This window comes from Bos grunniens, chromosome 10, assembly GCF_055505025.1.
Source record: "Bos grunniens cultivar Pamir isolate PY7600 chromosome 10, Bosgru_T2T1.0, whole genome shotgun sequence".
Taxonomy (NCBI): Eukaryota; Metazoa; Chordata; class Mammalia; order Artiodactyla; family Bovidae; genus Bos; species Bos grunniens.
Window position 1 is genome coordinate 101,506,527 of NC_141174.1, and position 26,766 is coordinate 101,533,292.

Consider the following 26,766-nt stretch of genomic DNA (forward strand, 5'->3'; position numbering starts at 1 on the left):
GAAGAAGAAGAGGCAGAGAAAAGGAAAGATATACCCATTTGAATGCAGAGTTCCAAAGAATAGCAAGAGTTAAGAAAGCCTACCTCAATGATCAATGCAAAGAAAAAGAGGAAAACAATAGAATGGGAAAGACAAAAGATCTTGTCAAGAAAATTAGAGATAAGGGAATGTTTCAAGCAAAGATGGGCACAATAAAGGACAGAAATGGTATGGACCTAACAGAAGCAGAAGATATTAAGAAGAGGTGGCAAAAATACACAGAAGAACTGTACAAAAAAGTTCTTCATGACCGAGAGAATCACAATGGTGTGGTCACTGACCTAGAGCCAGATATCCTGGAATGCGAAGTCAAGTGGGCCTTAGAAAGCATCACTACGAACAAAGCTAATGGAGGTGATGGAATTCCAGTTGAACTACTTTACATCCTAAAAGATAATGCTGTGAAAGTGCTGCACTCAGTATGCCAGCAAATTTGGAAAACTCAGCAGTGGCCACAGGACTGGAAAAGGTCAGTTTTCATTCCAATCCCAAAGAAAGGCAACGCCAAAGAATGCTCAAACTACTACACAATTGCACTCATCTCACACGCTAGTAAAGTAATGCTCAAAATTCTCCAAGCCAGGCTTCAACAGTACATGAACTGTGAACTTCCAGATGTTCAAGCTGGTTTTAAAAAAGGCAGAGGAATCAGAGATCAAATTGCTAACATCTGTTCAATCATGGAAAAAGCAAGAGAGTTCCAGAAAAACATCTATGTCTGCTTTATTGACTATGCCAAAGCCTTTGACTGTGTGAATCACGACAAACCCTGGAAAATTCTGAAAGAGATGGGAATACCAGACCACCTGACCTGCCTCCTGAGAAATCCGTATGCAGGTCAAGAAGCAACAGTTAGAACTGGATATCAAACAACAGACTGGTTCCAAATTGGGAAAGGAATACATCAAGGCTGTATTTTATCACTCTGCTTATTTAACTTATATACAGAGTATGTCAGAGAAACACCGGACTGGATGAAGCACAAGCTAGAATCAAGATTGCTGGGAGAAATATCAGTAACACCAGATATGCAGGTGACACCACCCTTATGACAGAAAGTGAAGAAGTAAAGAGCCTCTTGATGAAAGTGAAAGAGGAGAGTGGAAAAAGTTGGCTTAAAACTCAACATTCAGAAAACTAAGATCATAGTATCTGGTCCCATCACTTCATGGCAAATAGATGAGGAAACAGTGGAAACAGTAATAGACTTTATTTTGGGGGGCTCCAAAATCACTGCAGTGAAATTAAAAGACGCTTACTCCTTGGAAGGAAAGTTATGACCAACCTAGACAGCATATTAAAAAGCAGAGACGTTCCTTTGCCAACAAAGGTCCATCTAGTCAAAGCTTACTTTTTCCAGTAGTCATGTATGGATGTGAGAGTTGGACTGTAAAGAAAGCTGAGCATGGAAGAATTGATGCTTTTGAACTGTAGTGTTGGAGAAGACTCTTGAGAGTCCTTTGGACTGCAAGGAGATCCAACCAGTCAATCCTAAAGGAAATCAGCCCTGAATATTCATTGGAAGGACTGATGCTGAAGCTGAAACTCCAATACTCTGGCCACCTGATGTGAAGAACTAACTCATTAGAAAAGACCCTGATGCTGGGAAAGGTTGAAAAAGACCCTGATGCTGGGAAAGTTTGAAGGCAGGAGGAGAAGGGGATGACAGAGGATGAGATGGTTGGATGGCATCATTGACTCTATGGACATGAATTTCAACAAGCTCTGGGAGTTGGTGATGGACAGGGAGGCCTGGCATGCTGCAGTCCATGGGGTCGCAAAGAACTGGACACAACTGAGCGACTGAACTGAACTGAGAAGAATTAGAGAATATGGTAACAAGGCCCTTACTTAGAAAGCTGAGAAACGGAAATACCAATACTAAATCCCATGGGACCTGAGTTATACCCCTAACTTCCATCCATGCTAACTTCCAAGTAGCTGTGTACAAAAGGAAGTTTTTTGTCGGACTCTTTGTGAGCCTACAGACTGGGGCCCCCCGGGCTCCTCTGTCCATGGGATTTCCAAGGCAAAATACTGGAGTGGGTTGCCATTTCCTTCTCCAGGGGATCTTCCTGACCCAAGGATCAAACCCAGGTCTCCTGCATTGTAGGCAGATTCCTTACCACCTGAGTCACCAGGGAAGCCCTCCACCTTTTTCAATGAAAGGGCCCCAATACTACAAAAATAGATGTTTAAGAAAAACCTTTGACAGAAAGGTAACTTTTTCACTTTACCTCTCAAATTTCCCTGCAAAAGAAAAACAAATATACAAATAAAAAATTGATATATATGAGTTTAATTTAATCTCCCCTTGGGGAAAACACCAGTTTGCTGAGCATAACAATATCTGCGTCATTACATGTTCTATCAATTAGTCTAGCCTAACTAAGCAATTTAACAAAGTCTTTGACTGCAGCAGGACTACTTAAATGATCAAGTATGTTTACTTTACGATATGGAAATGTTTTTATCAAGAGGCCTTTGTTTGGATTTCCCAGCAGAGGCTCAGGGATGCAGGGCTGTGGACTCAGATGTTAAGGACTCCCCTGGCCATGAGAAGTGTCATGCTCTTCCTTCACTCAGCTTCCCCATCACGATCAATGACACAGTTGTCATCTCTTCTACCATGTACCTGGAACATTAGGTTCACAAGTTAAGTGTTAAGCATTGTGACCACTCAAATCTTAAGTGCAAGACGGATAACACAGGCAAGAGACTTAGCTTATCAAGAAAAAACTATAAGGTGGTTCTAATGATCAGTCAGCTTTGCTTTGTAAAAAATTTCCTACTGCAAAATTAAAAACAAAACTTGGTATCAACATCAGAAATAAGGTGACCAACCATCCCAGCTTGCTCAGGACATGAAGGTGTCTGCACTGAAATTCCTGAGCAGTCAGAGAGACAATTATCTCAACAGAAACTCAAGTGAGTAAGAATATTCACATAATCAGACATGACTGATCAACTTCAAACTCAATTCTCTGCATTAAAAACTGGAGCTTGACCACCTTTAGCTCACATATATTTTATCTTCCTCTTATTTTTTTTTTCTTTTTTAATCTTCAGTTTCACCAAAGAAAACTATGTCAAGATTTAGATATCTGAGGCTCTGCCACTTACTCTGTGACCTTGGGTTAGTTTTTTAACCTCTCTATATCAAGAGGTTCCTCATCATGACAGGCACACAGTAAGCACCCAAAGATGAGCCAATAATATCATTTCTATTTAATACTGTAAGCCCAGGGCTAAGACCATGTTTTTTCTACTTGTGATTTTTAAATTTCACACCCATCATGTCTATAGTGTTTTCTCTTTTCTTCCTTTTTTAAAATCTTGGAAGAGCATACAAATACAATCAGGTTGATATGTTCTCCTTAATTCTTCTCCCTTTTTTCTGGCAGACCTACATAAAAAATAAAGAAGCAATTTCATTTCTTTCTTCATTTTCAAATCAGGCCCTACCATGCTCAGTCAGAAAACTTTTAATAATAAAATATCACTATTCCTTTCTCAGTAATTTCTAATTACCAAGGTACTCTTGTCCATGTTAAGATATGTTTCCTTTTCCAACCGCTAAGCTAGCAAGAGGAAAAAGCTTATTAGGATTCAAGCAACATCAGTAACAAAATATAATTAGCTTCTTGGAATTTATGAGCCTATTCTTTCAACACAATACAGCAACTATTATTCTTTAAAAATGAATATGATAATGCACGGATTGCAAAGAAACACTTCAATGAATGAAGTAAGGGACATTACTCTCCTATCATATCTGACTAGGTTTCTTTTGTTCTGTTGTCCTTTATTCATTTGAGTTTTCAACCTCAAACTGATAAAACCACGGACTATAATGTGGGTAGGCGATGCAGAAATCACTAAAATGTAGTAATACGGACAAGGTGGCAGGTAAGTCTTGGGGCTCCCAGCAACAGGAACCGTAGAAATGGAGCAAGGAATTGTTTACACAAATTACTATTTCAAGGATGTGAAAACATTAATGAACTAAGGAGAGAGACTTCCCAATACTATGATAATAGAAAGGAAAATGAGAGAAACTCTTAATCCACTGTACTTAGCAGAATAGTACCCGAGGAGCTGAGAGTGACACTGGACAAACTTTTGGAGTAGAAAGAGAAATATACAATTCCTTCCAAAATCAGGATATTGATTAATTACCAATTACCAAATCAATGTCTAGTTCCTAGCAAACAGCAGGAGTGCCAAAATGTACGTCCCTTTCCTCTCCCGGCAAAGTTCCATTATCAGCTACAGCACATGATACAAGGGGATCAGAGATTTCCGACTCGGGGTTTTCTAAAAGCTGCCTGCAGGGAAAGCTCTGTAGATGAACAAGGAGATCTTGGGAAGTTTACACAAAGCTGAGAGCCAGGGATTCCGTGCTCTATTCTGAGTCATGCCTTCAACACGCAGGGTCTTTGTCAACTGGCTCTTCTTTGATTTTCTCATCTTGAAGTAGGTATTACAGGGGGCCAGCAGAAGAGCACACGCAGTGCCAGCCACTCCCAGGACTTAGAAGCTCGTAGGGGAGGAGAAAGTTAAGCTTGAAAAACAGGATGAAGCTACGTTTTAAAGCACTTATTATGTGCTTGTAGAAACTAAACGCAACAGGATTTTTAGAAAAGAGGGATAGAGAGTAGGCATGAGGTGGTGCCAAGCAGAGTCAGCTGGACCAAATAAGGGCATTTTCACAATTAAACTGGATTAAGTAAAGAACTGCAAATAACACTGTGCAAATGGGCCATGGCAATAAAGATCAGGAATCTCCTCCTCCATAATAATCAACTGGATGATGAAAGAAACAGTCATATGTAGGGTGGACAAGCTAATGAATCCTTCCTCCATGAAATACGCTCTGTTCCCTGTTTCTTTTCTTCAGACTCCCAGTTTGGCCTATCACGTTATGTTCCTAAATTCCACTTGTAATGGGCTGCCCTCCGGGTTCATCTGTACCAGTGACATACAGAGGAGAGAAACAGGGTTTGCGTCTGTGCAGAGAAACGCCAGCGTGCCCGGCACACACGAACTGCTGAATATGGTACATCCACGGCCGTATGAAGCAGTGTGGGCGGCTTCCAGAAGGTCACTGAAGAGCAGTACATCTTCGGGACTTGGTTCAATCACACTACTAGACGACACCCACTTCCTACCACTGCCTCCATGCCTGTCCCAACAGGTAGCAGTGATTACAGTGGAGCATAAAGCAGATTCCCAGCATTAGAAACTGGTCAGCTCCTTCTTCCACTTTGCTAAGAATGGTGTAATTCTTAGCAAACCAACTTCCTCCGAGGAAAGGGAGAAACCAGAAGAGAAGCATCTGTGTTAAGCTGGGATCCTTTAAATTTTTTTTTTTTTAATTTTGTGTTGAGAAATAGGTGATAACAATGTTGTGATAGTCTCAGGTGGACAGCAAAGGGACTAAGCCATACATACACATGTATCCATTCTCCCACATACCCCACTCTCATCTGGTTGCCACATAACACTGAACAGAGTTCCCTGTGCTGTTCAGTAAGTCCTTGTTGGTTATGGGATCATTTAATTTGGACTAAAGACACTTTTGAAGGCTAATAAAACTAAGGTCAGATGAGCACACTGACAGCTATTTCCAATCATTAGTCAAGTTTCCACTACAATCCTTTGACAGGCCGAATAATGGACTATTGAAATCACTGTGTGTGAAGGTTTTAGTCATACAAGTTCCCACCATCAAGTCTATTTTCATAAACACTCATTTCTGAATGAACGTTATATCTTAGATTCAGAAAATATGTCTGCAATCAATGACATCTATGGGCAAGAAACTGGGCTCCGACACCTCCCTGCCCCCGCCTGGATTCCCAGCTTGGCTTTCAGCCTTCCAGAGAAGGGGGTCAGGGGGTTTCACTCGCACAGCTTGGGATCCACCCTTCACTATCTGAAAACAGCAACACCTAAGGCCATCCCAGCAACCAAAGCCTCCAGGGTGGGCCACTGGGACAGGAACTCCTTAAAAGAAAAACTGGAACAAACAAAAAAACCAAAGATACCCCAAAGCTACAAGTGAACCCTCCTCCATTCTGCCAAAATAGTTACTCCAATTACAAGAGTGAAATTGATTACATAGCAGGGTTCACCAAGCCAGTAGGTTAAATGTTGCTCTAGATTAGCATTTTGGTCACATCCACTTTAAACAAAAATTTATAAATAAAGGCTTTAACTGTAGACTTGCAACATAGCTCTATTTAAGGATTTCCAAGTAATCATTTTGTTGTTATTTATAGGAAGTCACCACCAACACAGAGAAAACCCTAGCAATTCGTAATGGTCACACTCAGTCAGAAAATAAAATTCAGCAGCTCCTATGATTAAAAAGGACTCCACTGGGCCTCAGGGACTGACTGAGCTTCCTACAATTAGACTGGTTCATGGAAGACTTTGTGACAATAGATTAATATGAGATCATGCGGAAAAATATAATATCAACATACATCCAAGAAAGGAACATTATTAGATGTTCAGGTGAAATATCCTGTTTGAATAAACCATTTTAAAATTTATTTCATTGGTGGTTAAAAAAAAGGCCGGATAACTCGTCCTTTCCCATCCCCCACACCTTGATGGATCAGAAGGTCAAGGCCACAGTGGACAGTTAGGCTGGCCCCAAAGGGTACCCGGCAGGGAGCTACACAGCAGCCACGCTGTCTCTCTGCACTCCTGCCCTCATGCCATCTGACGCCCAGCAGCCCTCCTTCACCACTTTAAAGGCATTCTTAAATAAGCAGCGGGCAGAAGACTATGTGAACAGGCCAAGGTAGAACAACAGATGGTCCCAATTTATTTTAGCCAGTGTATTTGTTTTTTAATTGGCCTTTTCAGTCTTTACATTATTTTACAAAGATCACCATAGGATCTCAAGATACTCTTGTTTTTTCTTATTTAACACCAACTCTGCATAAAACACTGCTCATTTCCTTCATTCACTCACATTTCTTTCTTTCTCTCTTTCCTGTCCCTATCTGCCTTAAATATGTAAGAAAACATAGTTATATAGGTGCATTATTTATATGAGCAGAGAATTGAAAACCTAAATATTTCTTCAATAGCTATTATGGCATACAATATGGACTACTAGAGTTAATAAAATTCAAGTGTTTTTTTTTTTTTTAAGAAATATATCAAGAGAAATTTGAGGAAAGAAAGATATAATACTGTGAAACTCAAGCATAATCCCTTAAAAAAAATTACTAACCAAGAGAACATACCAAAACATTACCTGATAATATAATTACAAGATTTTTTTTCTTTTTTACTTCTTTTCCAAATTTTGTATGTTCATGTACTATGTTTGTGATCATACCCACATAGCCCTTACCCTGCCCATTCTTAAGGAGGAATCAAAGGTAGATATGCTCACGTCATATCATGAACTAATCAGATTTTTCTTAAATATTTTTTGTTAAAAACTGTGACTTTAAAAGCACAACCAGTTTCAGTTATGATGGCAGATTTTGAACCATAAACATGTGTATATATTATATACACAGAAAATGCTAGCAGGCAAAGACTGTGGTACTTTGATTCACACTGGAGTAGGCATAGTACCATTTGGTTGCTTCATGCGACTCCTCATTTATGTGGGACATAAGCGGAGGCATCTGTTGTGAAGGCTGGAATGGACCATGATTGCAGCATCAGTGTCAACTCATCTGCATTGTAAGTAAACAGCCATGAAGACCAAAGATTCCCAAAATGACCTCTTTCTGAGCCTTATTAGCCCATAGCCTGCTAGCAGCACATTTCCACTTAGATGACCAACAGGCAACTCAAATTCAGCATGCCTAAGTCCAGACTCATCACAAATTGGATTTTACATGAAATCTCCAATCTCTCCTGTTAGCATAGTATTAGTCACTCAGTCGTGTCTGACTCTTTGTGACCCCATGGACTGTAGCAATCAGGCTCCTCTGTCCATGGAATTCTTCAGGCAAGAATACTGGAGTGGGCTGCCATTTCCTTCTCCAGGGAATCTTCCTGATCCAGGGACTGAACCCAGGTCTCTCACATTGTGGGAGAGGTCTCTCCACAGATTGTTTACCGACTGAGCCACCAGGAAGCATAATCCTCTCAGAAGCCTGGACATCGCCCCCAGTGCTGCTCCTTCCCAGCAATAAGCAACCCAAGTCTTAAAGATGGCAGTTCTAGAGACCATGACTAGGCACTGTGCAAACAGCAGGAACTTGTGGAATCAAGACCCAGGTTTAAACTTGGCCTTGCCACCTACTAGATGGATAACCTTCGGCAAGACTCTTAATCCTTCTGAGCTTCCAAACCTCCCTAAAGATAGGACCTTTGTCACAGGAACTGCAGTTTAAATAAGGTCACGCGCTCAGAAGGGAATGTCGAGGGCCGGATGCTAAACAAGTGCTAGTGATCAACGCTGGACAGCAGGCACTCTGGTAGAAACGCTAAGTCTGTAGCCCTCACAGTGTATTAAGTGCTATAATGCAGAAACGCCCAGTGCTATGGGGGCGTCACAGAGGATGGAATCTAGACCAGAGTGGAGATGTCAGGGAAGACTTTCAAGGGAACTAACACAAACTAAGCCCTATGAGAAGAGCACGAGGTACATAAGCAAAGGTGGAGGCCATGGATAGTGTACTGGAAGAAAACAAACGAATGCGAAGTTCTGGGGTCAAGAGACAACCAGGCACCTTGAAGGCACTTCAAGTAGTTGAGTTGGCTAGAGGTCAGAATGTGACGGTGACAAGTAGCCAAATACAGCTGGAGAGGCCAACAGGGGCTAAGGAGCTGGGTACCCTAAAATGCAGGATCATAAGCAGGGAAATGACATTTTAAAAATGTACCCAGGGACTTCCCTGGCAGTCCAGTGGTTAACATTCCATGCTTCCACTGCAGGGGACATGGGTTCAATCCCTGGTCAGGGAACTAAGAGCCCACATGCTCTGTGACATGGCCAAAATGATAGTAAAAAGTAAATAAAATGCATGCAAAGTGCTTAGCACTTCTGAGCACTATTTCTGAATACTCTATGTAACTGCCTTCATTTTTACTACTATATAATCTGGTTTACGCTGTCCAGAAATTTATAGTGTTATGTTTTTTCTTAAGTGAGCCTCTTCCTACTAATTATTATGTTAGGGTATTTTTTTTTTAAGCAATTTAAAAATTTTCCTCAATCTACCTGGGGAAAAAAGGCAGAGATGTAAAGAGAAAATCCCATCAGCCTTTACCCTGGCTCTTTGGCAGTCAGAACAATGAAAAGGTTAATTTCTTACATAAGTCATAAACTTCAGAGCTCTCCACATAACTGATCATACTAACTTCTCAATTCCAACTGCTGTGCTCAGCAGTATTTACAAGACACTGCATCAGCCTCCCCATTTCATAGCATAATATGCTCCAGTCTTCCCATCCAGCCCACAAAAGCACCAGTGGTTCAGGGCACTCAGTCACCCAAAGCACCACAGGCCGATTTGATGAAAATGTAATTCTGCCACTGAGGATTACTGCAGTCACACTTTGAATGAAATCTACCCAGTAACCCAGACCTCATTGGAATCCCTTATTAGCTCTATACCACAACTGATGAACACTGGTAATTTTTAAAAACCTAAATTAGTGGAATGAATTGAAATCTTTATCATTCCCACCAGACTAAGAATCATTCACCTAAGAAAAGCAATTAACATATTCCTGTCACTTGCAAATGAATGCTGAAGATTAACTGCAGGGACTTTCCTACTTTTCCAAGGATGTCTTTCTGCATGTAGGGCACAATTACATATAGAATTATTCTCCATGCACTCACCCTTAAATACCACATATTCATTTCTATTTTGGAAGGGAATTTTGCTAAGGCTAAAGGCATTAAGTTTAATGCCTTAAGTTAATCATTCTCATGATTTCTAACAATTTTACATTAATCAGAGCATCAATGAACAACAACAACAACAAAAGTCACATCTCTAGCAGGATGTTTTTGAATATCAAAACAATTACGGTGTTGAGTTTTATTGTACTGAAGGCAACAGTTTTGAAGTGAAGTGAAGTGTTAGTCGCTTAGTTGTGTCCAACTCTTGGCGACCCCATGGACTGTAGCCTGCCAGGCTCCTCTGTCTATGGGATTCTCCAGCGAAGAATACTGGAGTGGGTTGCCATTCCCTTCTCCAGGGGATCTTCCTGACCCAGGGATGGAACCCGGGTTTCCTGCATTGCAGGCAGATTCTTTAACGTCTGCATCACCAGGAAAGCCCATTATAACCCCCAATGAATCTGGAGGCCAAGCTTCACCTCTGCCCTTCACATAAATTTTCCATTTCCACTGAAGGAAATTCTGCAGAAGATGATACGCATAAACGGAGGGAACATTTGCAAGACGAAACAGAAGTAATTTTGTACCATATTGCTTCACTTGAAGTATTCCAACAAAATATCTGGATTGCCATCCTTCATATTGACCATTTCTAATACAATAGCATGATCTAATTCTAGCTCCTGGAGCTACTCCCACCCATCTCAGGACTAGGACCTGATTCCAAACACTTCCACTCTGATCTCATCTCTTCCTAAGAGAGAACACTCAGAGCCAGCCTAGATACCCCCATGAGCCTCAGCTGCAAACAAAGCTCTCCAACCCTGCTAATACTGGGTGGGTCCCTAAAGGCCCAGTGTTTGCTTTCAGAAGGAGGTGGAGGGAGGTCTAACACAGATCCAGCTTCAGCGAGTGGGGACCTGGGGGTGGATGATGAGGTAATTGGTACAAAAGTAGTTGCCTTTGTGTACTTTTTCTTTCTCTAGTCTTTTCTTTTTACTCTTTTCATCATTTGTAATGATCATGTGTCCTGCCAACCACAATGCAATAATGGGCTGAGAATAATGCATTTCTTCGGTCACTGGCCACTCCTGCATCAGGTAAGTGCCTGAGAGAGAGAAACGGGTGACAAGATCAGATGACAGAGCCCTAAGAGTTTAGTAGTGTTGCCGGATGGCACTCGGTACCTGACAGCCCACTGACTGGGAGCTGACAAAGGCCTTCTAGAGGCTGGCATGATTGTGTGAGAGAGGGTGGTGGGGAGGAGGAGGAGGGACACTGACAACAGGAAGTTCTTGTGTTACGCAAGACCTGCACTTCTCCTTCTACCTGTCAGGTATTCAAATTGATCTGGGTGGAATGTTACAGACTTGTGAGGCCACAGCTTCCAGGTGGTAGCTCAAGTCATGGGGATGAATAATATCCCTTGGAAGAACATTCTCGGAGATGAGCCTGAGATGCAAGTTCAAGGAATCCAAAACTTCACAACCAGAAAGTGAGATGTGATAGCCCGGGGTTAAGGTCGCTGACTCGTGCTAGGTCCCTTCCCGTTGCCCTCAAGCATATCCCTCTTCAGCCAATGGTCAAACTGTTTCACAACTTCAGAACCCGAGAAAATATGCCACCATTTGTCTCTGACCATGAGACAAAACCTCAATCAAGAAGCTTTTAGAAAATTCTTCCAAATTGAAAAAGCTAGCTGTACACAGCAATAGAGATAGACTTCGCTGCTGGGGGCACACCTCAAGTCCTCTCAAACCCGCTTACCAAGGGCCCCTCCTCTGGCAAGGGAGCCTCCCCCATCTGTTAGTGCTTCGAGGCAAAGCTCTCACCCACATGGCACAACCTTCTTACAGTAAACAGATCACAACTTAAAAGGGACTCCACAAAATGTGCATCGCTGATAAAATCAGGTCTCCATGAAAGAAGTCGTTATGCAATAGTTATACCTGCACACTGTTTCTCTGTACTGCATCCTTATCCTGGGCGTGGGCAGTGACTGGCTGGCCTTCCCTCTCCCGTGTTCTATCACCAACTAGGATGGTCATTTTAAGGTCAGTCCTGGGCACAAAGAATACTTGATGGCACTAGCTGGGACAAAACTAGAACAAATGAAATAAAAGTGATAAACACACTAACCTTTTAAAAGTAATTACTAGGGACGTCCCTGGCAGTTCAGTGGTTAAGACTCTATGCTTCCAATGCAGTGGGCCTGGGTTTGATCCCAGGTCGGGGAATCAAGATCCCACAGGCTGTGTGGCACAGCCAAAAAACAAATGTTTTTAACTGATTAGTACTGCCACTTGCTAGCTCATTAACATTCTGACTCTGTAAATCCAAAAAAGGAAATACCTTTCTTTTGCCAATATTTGGAAAAACATTTTCCCAGATAATGAGCTGTTGGCATTGAAGTCCAGCAAACATCAGCAGGCTGTGAAACTCTTTGCTTGGATATTGTCTTCACGACAAGTCTGTCTCCACTTAAGAACTTCTTTTAAAAATTTTTCTAAAAATTTTAGTGCTCACTTACAACCACAGCTACAAATGTTCTGTTTGTAGTAGCAAAATAATAAAAATAGTACAAGAGTTAACTACTAGTATTTATCAGGCACTTTGATAAACACTACATAGGTTATGTCACTGGTCTTCACCAAGGTGAATTTTCACTATTTTATAATCGAGAATGTGCAGCCCAGGAAAGCAACTGATTCCAGATCGCCTAGCTAGGAAGTGGCAGAGCTGTGATTTCAGAGCACACGGCTTCACCACACAGTTTTGCAGATGGACAAACTGAGGTGATAAATCAAGTGACTTGGTCCAGAGAAGAAGTTAGTAAAGAAGTTGACGAAAAAAGAGACTTTTCTCTTGGTCATTCAACATATTACCCTGATCCCAAGATGTCCTCATTGCTGGCTGGGACTTTTATGCCAAATAAGAAGGGTGCCCTATCTCCAACACTGGGGGAATTGAAGGGCTTGAAGGCAGTTCCATCACATCAGACACTTTCTTTGGCCTTAATTATAAAACATGTATGTCCAGACAGCATTTTCATCAGCATCTCAGAAGCCCCAAAGGAGAAACAGTCTGAAAAGTCACTCTATTAATCACACCAGACGGCAACCTACCTTCTGACCTCTGAGTACATCAAAGCATCCTGAAAAAAGGGGATCCCAACTTTAGCTTAAATCTACACACTGGAAGTCAAAACTCCTGTCCTGGGGTCCAACTCACCTACTTTCCCTTCCTCACTACTAACCCCTGATTAATAATCAGCCCCAGCAGAGCAGACCTGGACTATCTCCTTCCCACAGTGCTCTGAGTCCATGCTCACTCTCATCCAAACACTTAATCAAAAATGCTCCCCATCAAGCATGAACATAAATTAGATTTTGGTTTAACCAGGATTAGATTCACAGCACCAAGAAATAAAGTAACGGTTATCTAATCTAACAGACCAGTCTCAGACTTCCTGGCTACTCTCCACAGGCCCCTCTTGCTAAAGCCCTCTCCTAAAAAATCTTCCTTAAATACTGTGAAATCACCGCACGTCAGTGGAGCAGCATAACTCTTCAAGTGCCATGAACATAACGCTAACTCTGGTGCCTAACACTGCTTGAGATAACCTAGTCGTATGTATACAGCAGCAGGGGGGAGAGCTGCTGGGTGTCGGCCAGAGAAAGGAGCACTGGCCTCACGATGCATCAGGGAGTTACTTATTCCTGGACATCGTAGAGGAAGGAGTCTCCTGGGCTTGAGTGAGCCCATCTGTTTTCCGTGCAGAAGCAGTGTACGGTTCATGCCTCATTTTACACTCGCACTAACTCCATCTGGAAATATCAAGAAGCCAGAGGCTGTGCAAAGCTCCAACCAGAGAAAAAGCAGACGTGGACAAAGGAGAAGAGGAATAGGGAACTGATGTCCAAATACATGAAGCACTCTTATCGTGCAACAACAAAAAATTTCCTGTGTAATTCGATCAAACAAATGGATGCAGACTTAAACAGAGATTTCTCTGACAAAGATAGGGCCAATAAGTACGTGAAAAGATGCTCAACATCAGTAATCATTAGGGAAATAAAAAGAGGAACCACAAGTAAATAACACTTCATATCCATTATGATGGCTATTATTTAAAAAGCAAAATAAAACAGAAAAGATGTGTTGGCAAGGATGTGAAGAAGTTGGAATCTCTGCATTGCTGGTGGGAATGATGTAAAGCGGAGCAGCCTCTAAAATGGTATGGCCATTCCCCCCAACGTGAAACATGGAATTCACACATGTTCTAGCAATCCTACTTCAAGTGAAAACAAGGAGTCCAACAGATATTTGCATACCCACAGGCATCACAGAATTTTTCACAGTAGCCATGAAGAGAAGGCAATGGCATCCCACTCCAGTCCTGTTGCCTGAAAAATCCCATGGACGGAGGAGCCTGGTAGGCTGCAGTCCATGGGGTCGCTAAGAGTCGGACACGACTGAGCGACTTCACTTTCACTTCCCACTTTCATGCATTGGAGAAGGAAATGGCAACCCACTCCAGTGTTCCTGCCTGGAGAATCCCATGGACGGAGAAGCCTGGTAGGCTGCAGTCCATGGGGTCGCACAGAGTCGGACATGACTGAAGCGACTTAGCAGCAGTAGCAGCAGAGGCAACCCAAGTGTCCATTGACAGATGAATGGATAAACCAAACATAACATGGCAAATAGATGGGGAAACGGTGGAAACAGTAACAGACTTTATTTTTCTGGGCTCTAAAATCACTGCAGATGGTGACTGCAGCCATGAAATTAAAAGACGCTTACTCCTTGGAAGAAAAGCTAATGACCAACCTAGACATCATATTAAAAAGCAGAGACATTACTTTGCCAACAAAGGTCCATCTGGTCAAAGCTATGGTTTTTCCAGTAGTCGTGTATGGATGTGAGAGTTGGACTATAACAAAAGCTCAGCGCTGAAGAATTGATGCTTTTGAACTGTGGTGCTGAAGAAGACTCTTGAGGGTCCCTTGGACTGCAAGGAGATCCAACCAGTCAATCCTAAAGGAAATCAGTCCTGGGTGTTCATTGGAAGGACTGATGTTGAAGCTGAAACTCCAATCCTTTGGCCACCTGATGTGAAGAACTCACTCACTGGAAAAGACCCTGATCTTGGGAAAGGTTGAAGGCAGGAGGAGATGGGGACGACAGAGGATGAGATGGTTGGATGGCATGACTGACTCTATGGACATGAATTTCAACAAGCTCTGGGAGTTGGTGATGGACAGGGGGGCCTGGCATGCTGCAGTCCATGGGGTCCCAAAGAGTCAGACATGACTGAGCAACTGAACAGTAGATTATCATTCAGTCATAAAAAGGACGTTCTGACACGTGCTACAGTATATCAATGAACCTAGAGACATTATGCTAAGGGAAACAAACCAATCACGAAGGAATAAATATTTTACGAAACTCGAGGTACCAAGACGAGTCAAATTCAGAGGGGCAGAAAGTAAAATGGTAGTTACCAGGGAGAGGGAGGAAATGGGGAGTGTTTGATGGGCATAGAGTTTCAGTTGGAGAAGGTGAAGAAGCGCTGGAGACGGATGGTTATGAAGGTTGCACAATAATATGAATGTACTTAATGCCACAGAATGGTACCCTTAAAATGATTAAGACTGTTCATTTTATGTGATTTATATTTTACTATAATTAAAAAAAAAAAGGCTAGAATGATTGACCAAGTCCTGCGCTATCAACAGACAGCAACTAGCAAACCAGCCAGACAGCAAGATCATCTAGCTATTCCCCTAAATAGAATATACTGCTCTTCTGGATTTTTTACCTGGTAGACCCCAACGAGCTTGACCAATAAAAACCCATGGAGTGCAGACTACTACAGTATATGGCAAAATCATACTTAGAGCTAAAAATAAAATTTTCCAATTATTTTAATAGTGTGATTTAATAGTAATGTCATATGGAGATGAGTATACAGAAGAATTAGACTTTCACCTCTTAAAATAATTGCAGACGATTATCATAAAACACATTCTTTAAAACAAATCCTGTGATATAGAAACTGAGGAAGTTGAGGCAGAAGAGGAAAAATTATCCCTGGGAGTTAAGGGGAAAAAAAAATCTGGTTTCTACACTTCCCCTCTGCCACTAACCAACCAGGCTTCATGCCTCAGCGTCCTAGTCAATCATACAAATAGCTTGGATAAAACAAAATGCAAATCAAAGAAGTTCTTAATGGCGCCAACCAACAGAAACATCTCCTTTGTCTAATTTCAGGCTTACCTGGCAACTTTCTGGTCATGATCTGACTGCTAAATAGCTATGCTTTTCAAAAGGAAAAAAGTGTCAACATTCCAGGCTCCTTGGAGCTATATTGGTTATAAGTCAATAAACTAATATGAAAGTTCACAAAAAAGTCAAGTGATCTTAAATAGTGGAAGGAAACTGGTCCAAGTGACAACGGAAAAGAGAGCTCAGTTTTCCTAATTCAGAACCCACCTACACTCTATATATCAGCATCCATCAACACTGAACACCCATCAAGGAAGGGAAGGCAGTTTTCAAATCATTCTTGGCCAGTGTTCACATCACTTAGTCCTTTAAACCATTTCTCTCAAGGTAAAAGCATACTCACATACTCTGAGGATGTTGGAAAATAATTATAGTTTATTTTAGCGCATACAACAACTTCTGCTTGGAGAAAATGACACCATTTGGAAGTCTGAGCATATGCAAAGGCTTTAAAAGAGTGAAGGAAACAAAAGGGGAAGCATCTGGCCCATTGCTCTACCTTTTCTGAGAACAGTTTCTTTTAATTGGCTTTTGGGACACAACCTTCCTGGCCTTTTCTTTGCTAGCTCCTCCTGTTCCTGAGGACATCTTCCTGCCCCTAGCCCCTCAAAAGAACACACACACACACACACGAAGTATTTTTAAAAAATCAATTCAGGCGTATTTTTAAAACACTCCAGAGAAATCCAGATTCTTCTCCAGTCTACAAAGAGACAGGTGATCTCACCAGAACTATCTTTCCTGACCTCAGCTCCTTCCACTCTCCCCTTGCTCACTGCACTCCGAGGCACATCTCCTTGCTGACACACACCATGCACGCTCTGGCCCCTGACCTTGACCTTTATTTGTGCCACTGCCTGAAACAGTCCTCATCATCTTTTCATGACTCCATCCTCCTGGCCTTCAGGTCTCAGTTCACAGATTGCCACAGATAGGGCTTCCCTGATCACGTAATAGCATCTTTCCCTCCTTCACTCTCCCTTCCTCCTGTGCATCACCACCGGATGTATCTGTCATGTGTGTTGTCTGTTTGCCGCTGGAATGCAATATTCATTAAAACAGGGACTGCATCAGTTTTGTTTCTGTAACCCCACACCGAAAAACAGCACCTGGCAGACAGAAAGCACACAATGTTTGCTGAATGGACAAATGAGCTAGGAATAGAGAGTGTTACAGTAATAATGATCAAACTAAAGTTTTGAACATGTGTCCTTTAACCAAAATACATAAGTGGTCAATCCAACACATCTGTCCCACTACGAAGGAACTGCTGTCTGGTCCCACAAGTAAATATGAAGGCTGTGGATGCCCTGAGTCACATATTGATGAGGTGCCAGCAATACTGTGATGGGTTTCACTCTGTGCCTGCTTTCAAAGATCGCATGGTCTCCCAGGGAGGGTGTGGATAAAGTAGATATTCTGAACACAGATGAGGAAAGAATTACTAACCTGGGAGGCTGAGAAGGACCCGGGCAGGAGCAAGAAGTCCCTGCAAGCGTGCCGTGTATTCCATGAACAGGTCAACACAACCCATAGGAAACAGGGACAAGTCATTACCCCACTCTCACCGTGCAACCAACCAGCGGATCCACTGCTTTTCTAATTGCTGGGCAATCTTCTTCCACAGTGGCATTCTTCCTTTGACAATTGCTTCAATATTTCTCACAAATCCAGCTGGAGTCGTTCACTGATGTGCCTGCACACATTGAGGCTTTGTGAAGCTTTTTGTTCTCAGAACACCACTGCCTTTGGCTTACGAGTGCATTTCCATCTCAGGTCCCATATGTCCCGGCACGTGTTCCAATCACCAAACAAATCTCCTGACAAGTACTCTACCTTACAATGTCCCACCAATCAAAGCATGGAGTAGCTTCACCATGCAACTCGTCCAGCCCAACAGACTTTGATTGCTCTTTACAAAGTTAATAACCTCTAACTTACAGCTTTTTGTATGGCAAGTAGAATCACCAGAGGCTAATGTCCGAGAATGAAGGAAGCACAAGCTGGAATCAAGAGTGCTAGGAGAAATATCAATAACCTCAGATATGCAGATGGCACCACCCTTAGGGCAGAAAGTGAAGAAGAACTAAAGAGCCTCTTGAAAGTGAACGAGGAGAGTAGAAAAGTTGGCTTAAAGCTCAACATTCAGAAAACTAAGATCATGGCATCCGGTCCCATCACTTCATCTGCAAATAGATGGGGAAACAGTGGAAACAGTGGCTGACTTTATTTTTCTGGGCTCCAAAATTACTGCAGACGGTGACTGCAGCCATGAAATTAAAAGATGCTTACTCCTTGAAAGGAAAGTTATGACCAACCTAGACAGCATATTAAAAAGCAGAGACATTACTTTGCCAACAAAGGTCCGTCTAGTCAAGGTTATGGTTTTTCCAGTGGTCATGTATGGATGTGAGAGTTGGACTGTGAAGAAAGCTGAGTGCCGAAGTATTGATGCTTTTGAACTGTGGTGTTGGAGAAGACTCTTGAGAGTCCCTTGGACTACAAGGAGATCCAACCAGTCCATCCTAAAGGAGATCAGTCCTGGGTGTTCATTGGAAGGACTGATGTTGAAGCTGAAACTCCAATACTTTGGCCACCTCATGCGAAGACTCATTGGAAAAGACCCTGATGCTGGGAAGGATTGAGGGCAGGAGGAGAAGGGGATGACAGAGGACAAGATGGTTGGATGGCATCACCGACTCGATGGACATAGGTTTGGGTGGACTCCGGGAGTTGGTGATGGACAGGGAGGCCTGGTGTGCTGCAGTTCCTGGAGTCGCAAAGAGTCGGACACGACTGAGCAACTGAACTGAACTGAATGCCTGAGATTTTTTTTTTGCCTAAATTGTCTCAAAGTGTAATTTCCTCTGCTGTGTTTCAAAGATATACTGAAAGATTTACACAAAAAGTGCTTTATAACCTCAGTCATTCCTTATGATAATGCAAACTTTCGAAAAGGTGTTCTCTTTCCCTTTTGTATTAATGTTGGCTGCTTCTGTTCAGCAAGAGAAAAGGGGCATTTGATAGAAAGAGAGGACAGCTTTATGATCCCAGTAAATATTTACTCTATAAATTGAACTTCTCTTTATCTGTATAAACCAGGTTATTTTCTTCCTGTTTCTTTCAAGAATAAAAGTTGGCCACTGCCTGGAGAATCCCAGGGATGGGGGAGCCTGGTGGGCTGCCGTCTATGGGGTCGCACAGAGTTGGACATGACTGAAGCGACTTAGCAGCAGCAGCAGCAGCAGGAATTCAGGTGCATTAATATAATTGCCAATAACTTATCTCTGCCATGCCACCCCCTGCTGATATAAAAATCTACATCCTGACTACTATCAATTTTCTGTGTCTTTTTTTAGCTTGTCAAATTCTATAAGCTCGCTAACATAAACCTCTTTCCCAGAATCTAGAGATTGCTTAAAATGTAATCTTGGTTTCCTAAAGTTTGATTCCTTGGATCAAAACCTAAATTTCAAATCTTTTTTCATCACCAACTTCTTAATCTTTCTGTAAATGCAGCTTTTATTTTCTAGTTACAGCCTGACTGTGGGAGGACGCCTTCCACATGACGTGTGCCGGGTAAATTCGCCTCGAGCAGCTATTAAAATAGCACCTTGAGTTTACTTGGCGAGTGTCTCCATCATACTCCCTGCTCTGGATGTGTGCCCCTCTCAAAGTCCTGGCACCTCAAACCTCCTAACCACAGTCCTCTAAAGAAGTCATTAAGGTGAAAAGTCTTGGGACTGATTTTCAAACTTCCTGCCTGGACAAAGCCCTCCCTCAGAATCAAGGTTCTCGCTCTGCGTTCAGGTCTGGGGCCGTCTCAAGTTCCGATCGCCTGCCTGGTCTCTGACTGACCCCCCTCCTGTGTTTCTTGACCACCACCCGGGCCAGCCACACCTCACGACTCATGCCTCCCGCTGGGCTCCGGTCACTGTCTCTCGGCCCTCTCAGCACGCGCCACCCCAGGACCCAGCAGCAGCAGCTGCCCTGCCGCAGCCGGAGCTGTCCACCTCACTGGCTTTTTCTTTTTAATCAACCTCAGGGCTCCGCAGGCCCCCAGTGATTTAGCCAACTGTAGTAGAAGTCTAGAGCCCCACCTGCAGGGGTGAGAGAACCCTAATCTTTGCCACAGAGGACATCTTACTCTCTTTCGGGCACCTCACATATTGCAGCACGAATCCTCCAATGCCTCAGGGCACACGGGCCACCAGGTAGAGGTCACGCGGCCTCATTTTCCTTCAGTTTCAGAGGGGACAGAAGGAAGGCCTTCTTGGCTGAAGACTGCCCCACTCCTTATCAATAAATCTCCTTTTACAGCTCTTGAAAATCAGTGTCTAGAGTTCTTCAGCCACTTGAAGTTGAAGGCAATGAGCATACACATTTCATTCTTGTCAAAAAAATTTACCTGGGTATTGCATAGAGGTTACAATACAAATCAAGTTAAACAGGCTTATTAAATAGGATACTCCCTTCTAGGAAAATAGGATGAAAAGCTGAGAGTAATAATAGAAACTAACAAAAAGAACCACTAGAGGAATGGTAGACTCTGGAGAAAGACCAACTGGCCTCAAAGTCTGACACCACCATTCATGATCTGTATAATCTTCACAAGGGTTTTCATCTCTTATGCCTTAATTTCTCTACCTGTAACATGGACATCATAGAATGTATGTCACAGGGTTTTTGTTAATTAAGTGAGTGAACACCTAGAAAATGCTTAGAAAGTGTTATCTATACAAACCAGCAAATTAATGGCTAAAAACACAAAATAAAATAGCAAAAGTTATTGCCAGCCATTGGGAATTAGGAGATCAGGGTTTTAGGCATGCCTCTTGTTTTGTGACTTCTATACTAGATTAAAAATGGTTGCAAATGCTTTATCAAACCCCCTTCAAGAGGTGGGATCTCTTTCTTCACCCCTCTGAATCTGGGCTAAGCACACAGCTGTTCTAACCAACAGAATACAGATGTGACTCTTGCCAATTTCAGTCCTACATTTTAAAAGAATTGGCAGCTTTCACTGCCTCCTGGGAACCTAGCTGCCATGCTGAGAGGAAACCCAAGCAGCACATGGGCAGGCCTGGGTAAGACAGAAGTGAGGTGACCTCCCAGCCCACAGCCAACACACGCTGGCCAGCCACGCTATTAAGCCATTTTGGAGGTGGATCATGTAGCTGCAGTCACAGACACAAGTCCAACCACCTCCAGCTCTGCCCCAAACTGCAAAATCACAAGTAAGATAGGTATTTTAAGCCTTTAAATTTGGGGGGCAGTTTGTTACACAGCCATGGACAGACAAAAAAGTCCTCAGACTAAGCACTCAAATCGGTTGTTCAAATTTTATGTTTATGAAAAGGGAAGAGAGAGAGAAGAGGCAAGGCATTCATTCAAACATTTGTTCAACGCCTACTACGTGCACAGCCTCTGTGACACTGCTATTCTGATGCTAATGGTTTGTGTCTAAGACAGACAGTAGACAACTCATTACAATGAAGTGTGATTCCAAAAGGACAGAGGAGTAAGAAAGAAGTAGAAAAGGGTGTGGGCATATCAGATCTTCCAACCCTGGCATTTTGTAAATTTGATGATGTAGAGTAAGTACATCTGTGAGATAGCCACTTGGATTATCTTGTATGATTATCTCATCTAGAGAACAATTTTCTCCTGTATAAATCCACTTCTTAATTAGAGTACCAATAAAAATATGGGTTTCAGTAGCTACACAACAAGTGATGGTGAAAGCATGAGGAGTCGCCTCTATAACCCACATTCTGGAGTGGAATAATCTCATGAAAGAGGATTTGAATAAAGAAAGAAGGATAGGTTAAGGGACATATCATTTCTTTTAGGGCAACTAAGGTTTCAAAGTAAATAGTGATGGGAGAATTTTACCTATTCATTGCTTGATGTTTAAAAAGCAAAGAATATACACTGATTGCTTTGGACAGGAGGTTTTAATCACTGCCAAAAAAGAACAAACCCTTAAAGACAAAATTTTAGTTTGCTACATAAATAGGCAGCTGTCTATCAGGCAAGCAGATCCAGTTCTCTGCTATCCTGTGAAGATAAATTCAAGTCATTACCCTCATAACACTGTACCTTAAGACATCTTTCCAAGGTCTGAATAATTCTAAGAACCAAAAAATGTGATTATGACAGGGAAATAAGGTTCAACTACATACTGGTCCCACAAGTTTTAACCAATACAAAGAGAACTAATTGCTGACAGAAAACGCATGGCAATGAGGAAGAAGATTTAGCAGGCTTTCCTTGACGAGGTTTGGGAGAATTTATTCTAATACTGCTGAAAGTGTGTCCATTCAGCTTCTTGATCATGGAGGAGAGGACCTGAAAGTCAAACATTTAATTTTCTAAGTACTTCTAAATTTGTCTGGTGTTGAAGTCCTTCCTTAACTTCGTGTTAGGAAAAGAAAAACAGTCTTTGATATGGAAAGCCAATAGACAAGAAAAAAGAATAGCCAACTCACGCTTCTCAAATTTTCCTTTCGTTGTGTTGTTGTCAATGATAAGGATTAGTTCACTTTGGTTAAAGTGTTTAGACCTGATAAAATCATTTGTGGTCATCAATATGACCACAGGTAGAGACAATTTTACTGTCTCTTATTAGTATGTCACAGAATCTTAAACAGCTATTGTTTAAAATAAAGACACAGAAGAAACACATTCATGAACTTCCTGTTTTTCCATTTTAAAGTCCTCATGCCCAATACCCAGCTGGGTCTCCTGATCATGAATCCTTCACATCCACACGCCTCCTGCCTCTCTTGCACCCAAGCATTCCTGGGGCACTGCAGGCAAAGGCCAGTGGGGACCAAGCTAGCTGCTGTCACCAACAGGACCAGCAAATGACAACAAGAAACTAATTTCAGTCACTCCCCCTTGTTTAGGATGTTACAGCGTCGGTGTCAACAATATCGTATAAGAGGCAAAGACTCTGGTGGCTAGAGAACACTTGTAGAAGGGCTGAGCTCTCAAGTCAACACCAATGAGACAGCATCTTGTTCATGATACCCAGGATAAGCAAGGCAATATTACTACTCTTCCTGCCCCTGAAATCCTGGTGAGCATCAGGCTCAATCTGACCCCAAGGCGACCTCCACACAGCTTTGAGGCTCCTGGGCAATAAGAGCTACGTCACCAAAAGGTAGGTCTTAATAAAAGAGAATGGCGACTCTGCCTGCTAAGACATTAAAGCAAAACCAGTGTTTAAGAGAAAAATTACAGTGAAAATGGGAAACTCTCCTTTACATCATGGACCTTAATGAGAAATACAAATGAATTGTATTCAAGTCTATGGATCCATATGGATACTGCTCCATGGATACTACAGAGAAGGCAATTGCTACAAATACTGCCCATGATAGAGTGAACTGAGATTTAGGGTCCACAAGGTATGACTCACACAACCCTCTTTTGCTTACAAATTCTCTTTACACATACCCTGATTTAAAATATGGGGGAAATCTCTGGTGGTCAAGGACTCTGTGCTTCCATTGCAGGGGGCACAGGTTCGATTCCTGGTCAGGGAACTAAAATCCCGAAAGATGCGCAGCACAGCCAAAAAAAAAAAAAAAAGTATTTAAATATATGTGTGTGTGTGTGTGTGTGTGTGTGTGTGTGTATAAAGCTATTCTTAAAGCCCATTTCAACTACTTAATCTATAGGGAAACTCAAGATTGGGGGGACAGAGTGGCAAGGAATTCACTATACCTAGAAATGGAAACCAGCCAAGAAACAAACGAGCAGACATGGAAGGAGAGGAGAGGGAACCTGGCGAAGGACATGGCTGGGACGGAAACTTGTTTACTTTCTTAGGAACAAAACTATGCTCTATAATGCTCTATTACTACTGCTCCAACTATCGCAGGGGCCACGAAGCACCCTCAGTGCCTTCACGTGGCCACGGGGTTTCCCAAGGAACTCCTAAGGAGTGGGTACAGCCAGGCAAATCATGTTTTCAGTGTTACACCTCCCACTCGAGTTTCACAGGTATTCTCGGCTCATCTAATGCACTCACTGACTGTGCCAATACTATTCAAGTCAATCCAAGCCTCCTTTCTCTCTCGTCAGCATTCTAGTCACCTTCATCCTAAACCTGTGATTCAGTTTTTAAACAAAGGTACCTGAATAACATACTTCTTGGGTGACAGAGACTTAAAGTTGCCACACAGAAACAAACCATGTGAAGGGCCTGGCAAAGACTCTGCAAGATACATGCCTCTGATTTCTTAATATTTTTTTTTTAAACTTTCTATTTTGTATTGGGGTACAGCCATTAACAATGCTGTGATTGTTAATTTCAGGTGAACAGGGAAGGGACTCAACAATACATATACATGTATGCATTCTCCCCAAACTCCCTCCCATCCAGGCTGCCACATAACACTGGGCAGAGTTCCCTGTGCTATACAGCAGGTCCGTATTGGTTACCCATTTTAATTATAGCAGTGTGTACATGTCCATTCCAAACTCTATCCCTTCCCCTCAGCAACCATAAGTTCGCTCTCTGAGTCAGTGAGTCTCTTGGTTTCTTATCTTAAATGACTTTAGAAGACACGTCAAAGGCTTCTCCTTAAACAGTGCTATTAGTGGAGTGGGTTGTGGGTTCTATTTTAGATGTGAAACCTCTCCCCACATGTAAAATTGGCAAAAATCACTTGGGTCTTTGAACCTCTTCCCCTACCTCCCGTTTTTAAGTGAAGCCCTCACTTTTAGCACCTACATCACAGGGAAAACCAAGGGGATTAACAAAGGCCTTTACCTCATTTGGCCAACATTTCACAATGCTGTTTCAAATGGGAGCTGGGACAACTCAGCACCAAAACACTTAAGAGCACCAGGCAGGGGCCAACTGTCCTCCCTGCTGGATATCGGCTCAGACCTCCTCAGATTTCCCCCTTCTACATCCCTGTGCTTCCCCAGCACCAGCCCTCACCCCTAGAGAGGGCTCCATCCTTTCATTTTCCCTTCACAGCTGGTAATCTGACATCACCTCTATCTGCCTTCCAGCTGTTATTTACATGGTTCCCTTTCTTCCCCTTTGCTCTCTCCAGCCATACTCAAGAAGCACAGACTGCTTTGCCCCAAAACGGCTCAGGGACGATAAGAGGAAAATCCACAGCCACCAAGCCTCCTGCTGTAGACGCCGATCACACAGACTTCCTCCTCTCTTCTGAGCACCCAGTTCTGTAGGTTTCCCATCACCACTTTTCAGGTATTCAAAGCCTGGGAGATGGGGGGTGGGGGTTGGCATGTGCCAGACGCATTCCTAAAGTCATCAAAAAAGGTGGCCTCCAGCATCTGACCACTCATATATTTGCATACCGTTTCATGAAGCTTTAATTTCAAAGGTGGTCTCCCAACACTCAAGTGGATTTGTTACTGCGGGAGCCGGGAATTGCAAATGTGCTCGCCTCAAAGACTCAGGAGTCCAGTCCCGGGCAGGAAATAAAGTTCTAAGTCGCTTTGATGTGTTTCCTCTCCACTCCCCTCCCCAGCGCGGGTCATTAGTCTCCTCCGAGGAAAGACCACCTTGCCTGAATTGCAGCACACGTGGGAGCCAGTGGCCGGCTCAGGGCTCCAACAATCCCCCGGGCCTCACCAAATTACTTACCGTCAGACTGAGCTCAGCTGGGACCCCCGTGTATTTTGCCGACTACGAAAGGGAATGTGGTACACGCCCCTGGAGGAAGGGTGGTGGGAAGGGACAGGGGACCCAGACCACGGAGAGTAAAACGCTTTAGCGTTTGGAGTAAAACGCTTTGGTGCAAGCTTGTTTCTTTTTTTAAGACACCCCTTTCAGACCGAAACATCAAGCCAGTTCAGCTCATTTCCTGAGTAGCACAACAAGTTAAAACAAGATCCAGAAAATCTATTAATCTTTAATTGCGCTGCCTCCAGACTGGGAGCGCGAGGCGGTGGCGTATAGGGAAGTGAGAGATGGAGAGCGGGGGGAGGTGGTGTAGCAAAGCAAATGCCTAAGAAACCAGAGCTCCTGACCTCAGCTGTTTCTTACCTCACTCAGCTCGGCCGAGGAGTCGTTTCCATATTTCATGGCAACTCCAGAATTCATGACTGCACTTTTCAGAGGAGAGAGCTCCTCCTCTTCTAGGTCTCGGAGCTGACGAGTTGCTTAGCAGGCTGGGTATCCACTGCTTGGTCCCTTTTGGTACATTTTAGTCTAGACAGCCATTTTCACCCAGGACAGTGGTGAAGCCCAAACGAAGGATGCAGGCACTCCTAGAAGGCACGGAGCTGGCTCGCGTTTCACAGACGAGCCGTTGCTGCAGGAGGCTGGGCGGTGTGGCGCGCTCGCAGCTGCCGCAGCGGCAGGGCCGGCGCGGGGACCCGGGGCACTGCCACCCTCGGCGCCGCCTCGCCTCTCTTACGAGGTCTGGGCGCCCCCCATGACCGGGCGGGAGGGTACCTCCGGCAGGATCCGGCCCCCTGCAGGGCTTCGGCGAGTTCCCGAAGAAACCAAGGGCGGCGGGCCGAGGAGGATCCGAGCCTCGGGTTCCGGGGAAGGAAAGAAAGCTGGAGAGAGCCGGAGCGCCGCTGCACTTCGCTGCGAAGTTTCCCGT

At 43.2% G+C, this 26,766-nt stretch overlaps 1 protein-coding gene and 1 long non-coding RNA gene across 3 annotated transcripts in view; both read right to left on the reverse strand.

Annotated features, from left to right (window-relative positions):
• MCC (MCC regulator of Wnt signaling pathway) overlaps positions 1–26,766 on the reverse strand; it is a 424,575-nt gene that overhangs the window by 288,791 nt on the left and 109,018 nt on the right. The window contains exon 1 of one of the 2 annotated variants that reach the window (XM_086323344.1): positions 26,202–26,617. The exons of the other annotated variant lie outside the window; for it this stretch is intronic. Within the exon in view, the coding sequence (XP_086179470.1) occupies positions 26,202–26,258 (57 nt within the window). The 5' untranslated portion in view covers positions 26,259–26,617. Of the gene's footprint in view, positions 1–26,201; positions 26,618–26,766 lie in introns of those variants that run through there. 2 annotated transcript variants of the gene reach the window in all.
• Positions 26,364–26,751, reverse strand: LOC147365506 (uncharacterized). The gene is made up of 2 exons (XR_015135599.1): positions 26,613–26,751; positions 26,364–26,425 (listed from the first exon to the last, which is right to left on the reverse strand). It is a non-coding gene; the product is annotated as an uncharacterized LOC147365506 (long non-coding RNA).